General features: G+C 38.8%; 1 protein-coding gene across 1 annotated transcript; it reads left to right on the top strand.

Annotated features, from left to right (window-relative positions):
* Positions 1–786: 786 nt before the first annotated feature.
* LOC110369385 (collagen alpha-1(IV) chain) lies at positions 787–11,306 on the top strand. The gene is made up of 20 exons (XM_036138134.1): positions 787–1,001; positions 1,167–1,331; positions 1,412–1,579; positions 1,762–1,905; positions 2,897–3,007; positions 3,097–3,275; positions 3,819–3,882; positions 5,542–5,616; positions 5,705–5,812; positions 6,345–6,452; positions 6,745–6,816; positions 6,989–7,117; positions 7,358–7,474; positions 7,578–7,733; positions 7,809–7,916; positions 8,291–8,422; positions 8,524–8,640; positions 8,806–8,994; positions 9,103–9,386; positions 9,468–11,306. The coding sequence occupies exons 1-20, from the start codon at positions 902–904 to the stop codon at positions 9,723–9,725; spliced, it is 2,784 nt and encodes a 927-aa protein (XP_035994027.1). The 5' UTR covers positions 787–901; the 3' UTR covers positions 9,726–11,306.
* The last annotated feature ends 2,261 nt before the right edge of the window (positions 11,307–13,567 follow it).

Raw genomic sequence — 13,567 nt, 5'->3', positions numbered from 1 at the left:
TTTGAAAGTCCTGCATCGTTCTCCTCTCAATATTGGTTTAGGTTAATTATTAATATGGAACATTCTCTTTATGCTATAATCATTGCGTACTATTGGATCAGCTAACAACTTAGTAACAATGAAAACTCAGACTTCTTTTTTGTTTGAAAATTTCAGTAAGGCCAAAGTAGTCCCATTTCCAGCAATTGTTCCCAGTGCTGCAATAGTCTGCTGTCTTAAACATAAAGGCTTTCATTTCCAAGAGTATGTTTAGGTCTTATTTTGAAAGTTCAGCACGGTTAACTCTTAAGCATTGGTTTTAGTTAGTAAGATGGAACCTTTTTCCTATGCTAAAATCAGTGTTTTATCAGTGTCAGAAAACTGATGCTACAGACCCATAATTCTAGCCAGACATGCGCTTTAAAAGGTTGATTCAAAACAAGAATAGCTGGTGAAAATCAGGGAAAATCTGCAGGAACAAGCACGAATATTAGGAGTTTTTTTCAAGTATGTTACTATGATAACTAGAAAAGCCAATAAAAGTAATAGCACTCATCTCAGGTCTGAGCCACACATATTGATATATATTGTATAGGTGAACACAACGGTTTGGGACACATAAATGTAGATGGAATGAGAATAAGTAAGGTGTCCAGTTTATAAATGTAGAATAATAGGTCCCTCAATGAATTGCGCTGCTGTCCATTGATTGCTATGGCATGTCCTAATCAAAAATTATGTATTAGCAACAATTGCAACTAAATAGTACCTAGTACCCGGCTCTCTCCTTTTCACCCACCAAGGATCTCATGGTACAATTGGAGAACCGGGTGACCGAGGTCCCAATGGGAATAGCCTGAATGGCCCTCAAGGTCTCCCTGGGTTACCAGGACCCCGTGGCACAAAGGGGGACCCAGGAGGCATGTTTTCATCCCAGCCAGGTGCTACTGGGGCACCTGGACCACGAGGGGCTGTTGGGTCACCTGGAATTCCTGGAACCCCTGGACATCCAGGATCACCAGGTAATTTTTGATGACGTACATGAGAAAATAGACATGCTTACATTTATATAGGCTTTTTTTTCTGTTAAAATACAGGGGGGGGGGAAAGGAATTATTAACTTGGAGGAAATTTAAAGTTGTTTGTGTGAAATGGAACTCATGACCAATTGTACCGTGGGATTTCAGGATTACAAGGCCAACTAGGATCCCAAGGCCACAAAGGAGATCCTGGGGATAATGGTGACATTGGAGCTACTGGTCCCCCAGGTCCACCCTGTACTGTTTGTGATTTGCTTGGACCACCAGGACCTCATGGACCTTCAGGGCACCCTGGTCAACAAGGAGTGCCAGGTAAGCACATCACAGTTACAATTAATGCCACTAAGAAATAAATATATTTCCTAAATTGTATATTTTGTGATGTTTTAAAGGCTACACTGGTGAGAAAGGTGTTAGGGGAGACATTGGTCTACCTGGTCATGGTCAGAAGGGTTTAAAAGGTAATCCTGGTATGCCTGGTGGCCTGGGTCTTCCTGGGCCAAGAGGCCTTGTTGGTCTTCCAGGAGACAATGGTACTGATGGTTTAAAGGGACAGAAAGGTAAATCAGCATAGTTCAATTTGCATGTAGTTCTCAAACAATGATACAACCCTATCTTTGTACAAACCTTTTCCTGCTGTAAATTAATTCAGTGTGTTGTTAATCTAAGCAATAAACAACATTGGCCCACTTTTAAATACTTCTTGTTAGAATTATTATTCTTTTTTTGCTTATTTATTTAGGTGAAAAGGGCCACCCTGGGAAGTCTGGGTCTAGAGGTGGGCTTGGAAATCCTGGGCCTCCAGGACCAAGAGGTGAAAAGGGGGAAAGAGGTTCCACTGGTCAATTTGGAATTGCAGGAGATCCAGGACTGCCTGGTAAAAAAGGTAAACAAAGAGAAAGAAATTACTACATTCGCTCCTTATGGTTTTTCATCTTTTCAAAGAGTTATTTATAATGTTGTTAAAACTCTTCTTGACTAAAGTGTAGGTACATTTAAATAGAAGTAGGAGTATTAAAACAATCCAATAAAGTAAAAGTAAAGTGCCTTTATTGAAAAGGTACACAAAATAAAATGTCTCAAAGTGGAGTAAGAGCTTTTTGAACCCCTGCTGATTACATTAAATTTGCTCACTTACTGAGACATTAACTGTTTCTAATACTCATGGCACTTTCATTTGTTGAAGAGAGACCGGTTTTTAACCAAATCGCCAGAGAATCACACACTTTGCATTAAGATAAAATATGGTACAGTGTGAATTTGTGTGAACAAAGAAATCCTGTTTTGGATAGCTTTAGTTCTAATATTCCTGCAAAAAAAACCCAACTTGTACCAGTTTATTTTCTCATGAGGGAAAGTGAGATGGCATAAACCTGGAATTATTTCTTTAAGGATCTAGTGACATACCATCTGACCCATTGAACTTTGACTTTAGGACCAGCTTTACCACTTCAGTTTAAAAAAAATCAATGTCTTATCCCACAACCGATTCTTTAAGTTCAAATGGATCAGCTGGGAGTTGAGATGCTTTTCTACTGTTAATTACTTCTTCCAATAATGTGATTTGTGGGTTAGAGGTTTTACCATAAACTGCTTGTGCTGCCTTCATTAAATTTATTTATGTCTTGTTTTGCTGATTAACCACTTTGGACTGCAAATAATATTTGAAACATTGTTGTGGTTTTTCCCCCCAAAACAGCCAGTTTTGATCTGACAAACACTCACAGAAGAATAAAAACTCTGCAGTAGTAAATATTTATTGAGACAAACACATATTTATTAGATTATTAAATTTTTTAAGCTTTTGTTGTAGTGTTGCTCTTTTTGTATCCTATATGAGAAAAGGTAATGACATATAAATTCTTTCATCGCCCCAGGTTCAACTGGCCCCATGGGATTACCGGGAGTATGTCACAAAGTCAATGTGACAAAAGGCCAGTCTGGATTTAGGGGAAATAAGGGGCTTCCAGGTCACCCAGGAGTTGCAGGTAATTAAGCTTTAACTTCAATGATTTCTTTCATGAGACTAAAAACTATGCCACATTGCATATCTTGTAATCTGTTGCCTCACCTCTAGGACCCAAAGGCAAAAATGGCACGCAGGGTGATATGGGGCCTGATGGGAGGCCAGGATTGAAAGGATTAAAAGGGTTTGCTGGGGTTCCAGGTAGAGACGGCTTATCAGGTCCCTCTGGACGTCGTGGGATTAAAGGTTTCCCAGGTCCAAGGGGATATTCGGGGAACACTGGAGATCAGGTACACAACGCTATCTAAATAGTTATGTAACTGCCATTTGTGTTCTCATCTTCAAATATACTGTATGTTGAGTGTATCCATATGCAATAGAGCCCCCTTTAATAAATCTATAAATCTGCTGCTAAACTGTTGAAGCTCATACAGGGAGGGTGATCTGGGGCTGCCCTCTGCTTGCTGCTTCGCCTTCCTCCTTTCAAATCAGCCCGTGAATCAGCCGGGAGGAGGGGAGGGGAGTGGGTAGGCTGTTTGCTTAAAGGTGTGCTCTGATTGGGGAATATGAATTTGCAGAAAGACAACCTACATAGAAAGACAACCTACATAGAAAGACAACCCAATTTCTGATCTGACCGTTTTTGAGCAAAGCAATAAAACTGATTGCCCCTGGGCAGGTCGGTTGGTATTCAGTTTTGACATTAACACGGCCTCATCATTGCACCATATTATACTCCTGAAACCTCAGAAAAATGAAATGTGTTGTCATGGCCCCTTTAAGGTGTGTTGTAGATTACAATAAATCCTTAATGTGTATTTCTGTTGTGCTAGGGAGATACAGGGACACCAGGACAAATCGGTATCCCTGGCCTCCCAGGATTTCCAGGTGCAAAAGGTAAGACATAAGGTGTTGTGGCAACAATATAGCTGAATCCATAACTGTGTTGTAGCATCTCGTTATTTACACATTCAAAAAGAAAACTGCAGTCTCTCCTAGCCAACCTCTCGTACCTTCCAGTAATCCTATGAATTTCTAAATTTCCTAACTCAAAATGTTCATGATCATTCTACAGCAAATATTGTTGAATCTGTTATCAGACACAAAATAAAAATCATCAAAAGGAAGACGTTGATATCCTTTCCCAAATAAACTGGTCTTTAAATATCTGCTTAACAGATATTTTAAACCTGTTCCTAGTACCTTTTCTGCCCAGTTCATATGAAAGAAAATCTACATTAATGAAAAATGTTCTAAGCAAAACATAAAGCAAGGTGATATATAAACTTGATGAGCTGCAGCTGCCTTATTTATTGTTTTCAGAGACAGGTAAAGACACTGTTAAAATAATCTCAGCAACTCAAAATAAAAATCGATACACATCCATCCATCCATCCATCCATTTTCTGACCCACTTAATTTTCAGTAAACCTTTTTGACGAGAATCCCTTTATTCTTGCACCTTTTTTTAAAGGCAATAGTAACCTGATTCAACAAGACTATGTTGTAGTAAAAATGTTGCTACTCCAAAGTTTCCTGCATATTCTATGGTCTTTGGTCCCATTGAGTCCATCTGAGTGCTCAATCTATATTTTTGCATTTATGGGAACAAAAACAACAATTTCTGTCTTTCCTGAATTAAGCTAAAGGGAATTCTGACCCATCCACTCATTGAGATTATGAACACCCTGACGCTGTGAATGCAGTGAGCTGTGATCATGTTACATAACATTATACAGTAGTGTGTCATCTGCATGGCTACAGTATAATGATGAATCTAGTAGCAAACAATACAATCCAGGGGGATCACTTGGATACTAAGTAAAAGTAGACCGAGAATGGAAATTTAAGGAATCCCAATCACCCAGATTTATAATAACCAAGTGACACAAAGTACTACCTATCTGCCAAGTAAGACCTGGATCGATTTAGTACCACACAATTTTTTTTCCCCAGACATCATTCAGTATAATTTGATAAACTGTCCAAAGCAACAGATATCAAATTGTACTAAAAAAGAACTTCTAGCCCCATTACTCTATCGATATATATCACTGAATGCTTTTACAAATGCAGTCTCAGTGCCTTGATTTGGTCTAAAGTCTTACTAGAAAGCACAGAGGATATAATAATCTGTCATGAAGTGGTAAATTTGCTTATAAAGGACAATTTCAATATTAATATTTGCAAAAAATTTTATATTGGATATATGCCTGTAATTTCCCATTATAGATACATCTAGATGGCGTCTTCATTTTTCAGGGTCTGTGGAAAATAACCTGATTGAAAGGAAGTATGTACTATCTGCAATATTCCAGGGGTGGGAGCAAAAAAAAAAAAAAAAAAAAAATTAAAAATGATGTGGACAATATATCAATGCAAGTTGAGGAATTCAGATTATGAAATATTTATTTCAAAACTACAAAATCTAATCTGTTAAACTGATTTGAATACAATAATGATCCTGTAAGTTCACAAGACATCACCTTGTTATCCAAGATGCCACCCTATCAGTTCCTCAATATTTTCTACATACTTTTAATAAACCTGTTTTAGGTGACAAAGGACAGTCCTATGGGATACCTGGTCCACAGGGGCTCAAAGGATTACCAGGGGAGGTTGGGCCCAGTGGTAAGACTATGTATAAAAAAGTAGAGCCTCTATAGTTATACAAATTCACTTTGCAAATTGCAATTTTAACCACATTTATTTTCTTTAGCACCTAGAGGAAGTGCAGGTGATCCAGGTGACCCAGGACCCAGGGGAAGGTCAGGACAACCTGGAAATCCAGGGATTACTGGGGAAACTGGAAGACAAGGAGGACCAGGTGACTGTCACTGACAAATGGGGATTAAGAATTTATTTGACACAGCCAGCAAGCATGTCGGTGCGGCACCATGGTTGATACAAAGGCTGTTGCTGTGAAGACTTTCTACTTTTATCTGAGGTTCCTGGTGAAATTATATGTTATTTCTGTTAGGAAACGTGTTTTGTTTCATCCCCGACTAATTGTTCGTCATAATGATAAAAAAAACACTGACTTATGTTAATGCTAAAAAAAAAAATACATTCTTAAAATTTGCATGGTGACTTTAGATCTCTCAGTTCCCTTACATGGAATAAAACATTCTTAAAGCCAGAGTTTATTAAGCTTTGTAATGTACAAAGTAAAATTATTCCACTTGTGTTGGTCTACAGCCCATATACAGCACAATTCATAAGGGGAAATTTTATTTTTAATCTTCACCTTAAGCATTTTTATTTGCAAGAAGATTATCTTTAATCAAAAGCAGTCCAAACAGCTTCTGATTGTTTTTAAGCATGTTGGTTTCACCTCTTCAACATATGTGCATCCTCAGGCTCTCCTGGGTCCCAAGGTCCCTTTGGGCGTCCAGGCATTTGGGGTCCTCCAGGTGATGAAGGAGGTGTGGGACCACCAGGCCTACCCGGCCCACATGGTTCTGCAGGTGCAATTATGTTTAGAAACCATCTCTAAATGAACACACAAACAATGAATGAAGACATTATGATTTATGATGACTTGTTGTAGCTATCCCCTGTTTTCTTTGAAAATGGTTGACAACGCACCTGAAATACAACTTTTTAGGTGGCCACATTTAAGCAGTGAGGTGTTCTTTGTTTTTCCTCTATAAGACTTCTCAATAAAATTCAGATCAGCACTCAGTTGAATATTGAGAGTAAATGTTGTAAAAAAAAAAAAAAAGCATGTTTTTAACTTCTCTTGTTATGTTATATTAGGGTCTCCTGGGACAACAGGTTTGGATGGATTGGATGGGTTAAAAGGTTCAAAAGGGCTGAAGGGAGCAAGCGGTAAGAAGAATGAGGCATATTATTGGTAAAGATTACTTAAAAATACACTTCAATAGAGAGGCTGACATACATTAACATGTGTGATTTATGATATCAAATCTCAAAAGTAAAGTACCATGTTTGTAAATGTAAATGATAAATATCATGTAATGACTGTCTTATTAAAACCTAGGCATAGACACTCCTGGCCCGCCTGGAAAAATTGGTTTACCTGGAGCTAAAGGTGCCCAGGGCATCTCAGGGTGTGCAGGAAAAACGATTGCAGGGCTTAAAGGCCAAAGAGGGCCTCCTGGGAACACAGGTATGGAATCTGCATTTAGACCTCTGAGTCCTTTTACTGGTTCCTCGATGCTTTACAAGTCTGCATTTATAAATCCTTTAAAGAAAGAACAAGTTACTAGTTTATAATCTTATTGTTTGTTAAAATTGTGATTTCTGAAGTGACCTGGCTTCTCAGATTGCAGTTTACCTTTGTACAATTATGATGCAGTTGATGTCATACCTACCATTACTGAATGTCATTGTTTATTTTTTCCTGCAGGCCCTGCAGGGATACCAGGAACACCTGGCAGCCCTGGCAAAACTTGCCAAACCCCCTTGCATGGGCCTCATGGAGATAAAGGCTATGAAGGACCTACAGGACCTACAGGACCCCCAGGTTAGTATGTTTTGCTTGCATTATTTTTTAGTTGTGGACTTTACCGACTTTAGAAAATAATGAATTGTGAGCTCACATCTGGGGTCTGAATTTGTTTTTTCAGGTCCTCCTGGACGACCTGGACCACAGGACTGCAGTGTTTCATATAAAGGAGACCCAGGACCAGTTGGCCATCCTGGGGTACAAGGTTATAGGGGACACAAGGGCCTCCCAGGCTCTCCTGGGCCATTTGGCCACCTGGGCATTCGAGGACCAAAGGGTACGTTCAAATGGACGCAGACAGGGTTCCAGAGTGATATTGACTTGAACCAAAGGTTTTAATACCCTTTAACAGGTGAGAAAGGTCATGAAGGTGCAAGGGGCCCTCAGGGACCCAAAGGTCAGGGAGGAATCCATGGGCCCCGGGGTTGCAAGGGTGAGCCTGGCCCTGTTGGAGATCCAGGTGGGTGGCACTGTGGCAGAATTGTTTTTTTTAATATTATGGTTTGTTTAATTTCTGTAATCTTTTGCTAAAAGTTAAAACTAATTATTATTATTTATAGGCTGTGTGAAGTTCTTAATGCAACAGCTCTCCCTGTGATTTATGTATTCACTTAGTCAGTTTAAGACACCCATAAAATAACACACACTGGAAAACAGTGGAAAACACATCTTGTTACATCATATGAGAAGACCAGGGGTGTGTCTAAGCTTGGAAAACATTTTAAGTGTTACTGGGTGTATGACACATATAAATACTTGCATTAATAAAGTGTGATCATTAAAGTACTGAATGAAGTATTTCACTGAAGTCATTCTTTGGTTGTTTTTTCATAGGTGTCAAAGGTGAACCTGGTGATTTAATCACTTTAGGCTTCGCTCCACCAGGAGCAACAGGACCAAAAGGGCTTCAGGGAAGTGTAGGAACACAAGGGGATGTGGGTCCACCTGGTCCTTTTGGACAAACAGGTGATAAAGTAAAAATAAATAAATCCTGCAAATTTATATTGTATATACGTTTTATGTGTTGTCACCTTTAATTTAATTATTTATTGTTATTTATGTTCCAGGACCAAAGGGTCCTAAAGGGTCTCTGGGCTTTCCTGGCAAACCAGGTCCTCCTGGGTTAGATGGTCCCCGTGGAGACCCAGGTGATGTTGGTGAGCCAGGATTCACTGGGCCTCAAGGTGAACAGGATGATATAATGTGCCCACTCCAAATTTACCCATTAAAACCTGTGAAAGTAGGGCTGAAACTAACTGCACATGACGGACTAGTGTCTTAAGACACATTGCCTGCATTTACTTTGTATCTCTTCATATAACTATTTTGCTCTTCATTCAACTTTTTAGGTGCCCCTGGTCCTCCTGGTGATGCAGGTGAGCCAGGCCATAGAGGGCCACTGAGATCCGGCTTCCTTTTGGTCATCCACAGCCAGTCAGTTCAGGTACCACAGTGTCCTGCAGGTAGCAACCTGCTTTGGGTGGGATATAGCCTCATCTACCTGGAAGGACAAGAGAAGGCTCACACACAAGATCTGGGCAAGTTTGCACACTATTCGGTTGTCCTCTAGAAATTATGAAATTGGTTCATGCAGGGTTTTTTTTTAGAATAATTTCCTTGTCTCCTTATATATTTCTTCCCTGTAGGCCAACCTGGCTCTTGTCTACCTGTTTTCTCCACTATGCCATTCTCCTACTGTGACAAAGATGCCTGCTACTACTCAAGTCGCAATGACAAGTCCTACTGGCTCTCTACCACTGCTCCCATTCCCATGATGCCACTCTTTGGCCAGGAGATCAGCCTCCACATTAGCCGTTGTGTTGTGTGTGAGACACATTCACCTGCAACGCCTTTTCACAGTCAAACTCATGCTGTCCCTCCCTGCCCATCTGGTTGGAGGAGTTTATGGACAGGATACTCTTTCCTTCTGGTGAGTTACACGAAAAGTTGGAATGTGATAATAGATGCTTCATAAAGTCAACTCTTCTCATATAATACCACTGCTTTTTAGCACACAGGGGCAGGTGACGAGGGTGGCGGACAATCACTGGCTTCTTCTGGTAGCTGCCTTAAGGATTTTCGAACTCATCCCTTGATTGAGTGTCAAGGCGCGCAGGGTTCCTGTCACTACTTTTCCAACCTCTACAGTTTTTGGCTGACTACTGTAAAAGAGACGGAGGAGTTTCTCCCTGTTAGGCCTGGTACCATCAAAATAACTGAGCAGCAGCGACTCAAGACCAGCCGGTGTAATGTTTGCCTTCGGGATTAAGGATTTCGCTACACTTTTAAGGTATAAATGTGATCATTTTAAATATATTTGTGATATTGTAGATCATTAAAATGAAAATCAGCCCATAGTTGCATAGGGCCCTAAGCTAATATTTCCTTTTAAAGCCCATCTCTAATTAAGACCATCGGCTAACAGCCACAGAGCGCTTCCTGCATGTCTTTAAATATATCTACATTTACAGTGTCTTGCAAAAGTATTCAGTCCTCTTGACATTTTACATTCTTTTGCCTCACAACCAGGAATTACAAAGAATGTTTTGAATTTTTAATTCAGGTACAGAACATGTATAAAACTTTTAATATGTTATTTTTTTTATTGTAAAGCAAGCAACAAATAGGGCAAACTAACAGAAAACTCTGCATGCATAACTGTTCACCCCCTAAAGTTAGTACATTGTGGAGCCACGTTTTACATCAATTCCAGCTGCAAGCCGACGGGGATAAGTATATGTATGTTTTTTTGCTATTTCAGTAGGCATTCACACAACGGAGCGTTGCGTGGTGCAGGTTGAAGGGCCCAGACCGTGACAGAGACTGTGATGCTAATAATAGCTAGCGCTAGCTTATAGGTCTGTTGCCCAGGCAGTTTACAACTTCACTGATACACATAAGCTTTATGTTTCTCTAAACATCCTTGTCATCGTGTTAGCTTAGCACATAGCACCATCACGCTCTAATTTCAGCGTAATTTTGACAACTTTTAGCCGTATGCTTAAATGTGCTGGCAAGAATTTTCCCGGTTGGAGTTGCTAGCTTGTTATGGTAATTTACCCCATTCAACCTCTCAGGTATGTTCCATGTTATTCAGCCAGTAGTGGATGCAGTTTTATAATTGAATAAATTGCCCTACCAGATTAAATGTCAGTTCTTTGTGTTGGATTGTGTCAAATAAATTTCGAAATAAATGACACTTATAGTCCTGTCTGACTTATATATGTTTTCTTTTCCTGTTTGTCATGCATTTTTTGACTGATGCTACTTGTATTCTGGAGCGACTTATAGTCCGAATAATAAGGTATTAAAACGTTGAGGGAGACTGACACAATTTTTGTTAAAGAATATCCCTGTATTATTTATTTTTGGCAGGATTGTTGTGATATCATGTGCTTTTCATTTCAAGATAATGGATTCTGGCTCTGAGGAAGATTTCAGTATTTTTATAATGCCACCCTGACTTGTACTTCTTAAATCTTTGTCCCTGACTTGTTTGGAGAGCTCCTTGGTCTACATGGTGTAATACCTCTTGCTTAGTGGTGCTGGACCCTCTGGGACCTTTCAGAAAAGGTGTGTTTAAACTAACTGAGCATGTAACTATTTTGCCCACAACTGGACTTTATTTCACTAATCTTGTGATATTTGAAGGTAATTGGTGACACCAGAACTTTTAGGGGCTTCATTGAAAAGCATGTGGATACATAAGCACATGCCAATATTCAGATTTTATTTTTTCATTCTTTTTCTTATACATATTTTTGTGTTTTGTGCAGGTCCATCACATAAAATAAGATTTAAAAAAAATTAAATTACAGGTTAGAATGTTACAAAATGGATAAAAAGCCAAGCAGGTGCAAGGCACTGTAGTCCAACTTGTTTCACTAAAGATACAGTAAATCAGAATAGAATGTTTTGTTGCTTTACATTCTATATTAAATAAGATTGTTTCTGGGATAAAGGATTTTCATATCTTTTTTGTTTGCTTTTTTAATTTTTTTAATATCAACAGTAGCTTTTATAAAAAGTTCAAGAATAAAAGGTTAAATTCCAACATGATGACCACATGTGCTTTGGCTAAAATAATAAAAAAGAGCATTTGAATTCAGGAAACAGAAATAAAGAGCATTACTAAGCGCAAAACATTTCTTGACCAAGCTACTGGGTTAAAAAAAGAAAGACTAGACTGGGTACTGGGTATATTTCCATGCCATTATATGTTTAGAAAGTGACCGTCGCAAATACACTTGGGGGTATTTCTTTGAATGAGAATAAGACAAGATATGTGTATTTGTCATTGCACACCATTGGCAGCATTATAACAAACTGCATTGGTTCCCATAATGAGAAACAAAATGAACAAAACAAAATAACAAAGTAAGTAAAAAATAAGTAATAGATTACACAATTATATAAAAAAAGCGATAAAGCAGTTTAAGACTCATTCTACATCTATGTGGTATGGACAGTTATGAAGAAGTTGCAGGTGAGAAAGTGAATTGCACAGAAGGTTGTGAACAGCAACAGATGAGGGTAAACGTGCAGCTGTGCACGGATAAATAATAAATAAATCAATATGGCAGAGATATTCGTAATAAGAAAAAAATGTGAGTAATGAACAATGAGTATAAATGAATTTCCCATATCCCCATCATGTATATTGAACTTAGTAGTGGAGGGTATGTATGCATGTGTGGGGGCATACTGTATTTGTATGTGGTAGAATGAGCTCTGCTATCCACCTAACAGCTCTTCCTGTGTGACGTAGTTAAAATGGTTCAGGTTAAATCTTACTAAAATGCACCATATGCTGTTCAAATCTTAAACTGCATTCACCCTTAGGAATCAAGAATCAATCAAGAATCTTTATTGTCACTATGTGTTAATGTTGTGAAATTTCCTTTAAGACAGATACCGGGTTAGGATGTACACAGATAACATAACCCACAGACTTAATATTACAGTTTTCTTTTTAAACATTAAAACATGCAAAAAGGTTGTCACGGTTTGTAGGAAGCAAGGTATTGTTAGTAATCCTCAAAGCTATGTGGATCGCTGCTGTAGTAACTTGTCTCTGCAATGTCCAACAAAGAAAGCTGATTTTTGTACTTAGAAAGTATGTTTAAAGTGTTCACATGTGCCTATTATTGAACAATCACATGTGCCTATTATCGAACAATGTTACTAAGGTCACAATAATTTTTCTAATCTTTTGTTATTGTTGCGTTTCAAAAGTGTTTTACTCCACTGTGCTCATTGTGTGTAAATGCAGGTATTTTTTGCCAGATACCACTTTACTATTATGGCAGATAGTTAACACTGTATGACAGAGTTATATACATTTCTAGATAAAGACAGAGTTAATTTCTTGCTGTATTGTTCAGGAATTTAGGCTTATGAAATCTAAAACAAGAAAATGGCATCCAGAAAATAAAATGTCAGTGTTCCATTTTCTTTTTGAAACATTTTATTTTATTGCCTTATTATTTTATTTAAGAGAAGACTAAGCTGAGGTCCAGGAAAAGCTGCCTGACATGAGGGTTTCATTTCTTGAGATTCTCCAGGGCAGCCTGCTGATGGCCTCATCTCTTAACCTATTGACTCTGTAGGCAAACTGGTGCAGTGCACCAGGGGGTGTGGGCAGTGCATACACAAGAGCAACTGACACTGCTACTAACCCATCAAAGCCAGACATTCCTCTGGTTGTTTCTGTCTGGAAGCGGTGTATTTGTGGAAATAGCAGTGGGATCACTGGGAGAAGCCAGAGGAAATGATTTTTTCACAAATTAGCGGTCTCATATTTTACTGTTAGGACATGGTGACAGTTTTAACAAATATGTAAAAAATACATTTATAAAATGATTTTCTACTCCAGCTTTAAAGTTGGTTCTTGCTTGGCTGTAGCACTGTATCTGGCCTTATAGGCAATATTTTCTGCTCCTCAGCAGGTTTCTCACCTTGTTATTAAACTAAGGTTTCTAGGAAGGGAACACGCAGATCATCTTTGTGTGTCTAAAAGTCTCAATGCAGAAACCAATGTAAGACCTTACTGAAGCTTTGTAGTGGTCCAACTCAAAGCTTTCTGGAGCAAATGGATTCCATGCGGTATTC

Source organism: Fundulus heteroclitus, chromosome 6 (genome assembly GCF_011125445.2).
Source record: "Fundulus heteroclitus isolate FHET01 chromosome 6, MU-UCD_Fhet_4.1, whole genome shotgun sequence".
NCBI classification, from domain to species: Eukaryota; Metazoa; Chordata; class Actinopteri; order Cyprinodontiformes; family Fundulidae; genus Fundulus; species Fundulus heteroclitus.
The sequence above is the reverse complement of the archived record's forward strand: the minus strand, read 5'-3'. Positions and strand labels throughout refer to the sequence as shown.

Bases quoted from the DNA above. Each gene is read 5' to 3' on its own strand.
- LOC110369385 (XM_036138134.1), top strand. From the start codon at position 902: ATGTTTTCATCCCAGCCAGGTGCTACTGGGGCACCTGGACCACGAGGG. The intron at 6,817-6,988 runs GTAAGAAGAATG...ATTAAAACCTAG, and splicing joins AGGGCTGAAGGGAGCAAGCG to GCATAGACACTCCTGGCCCG. The intron at 7,917-8,290 runs GTGGGTGGCACT...GTTTTTTCATAG, and splicing joins TGGCCCTGTTGGAGATCCAG to GTGTCAAAGGTGAACCTGGT.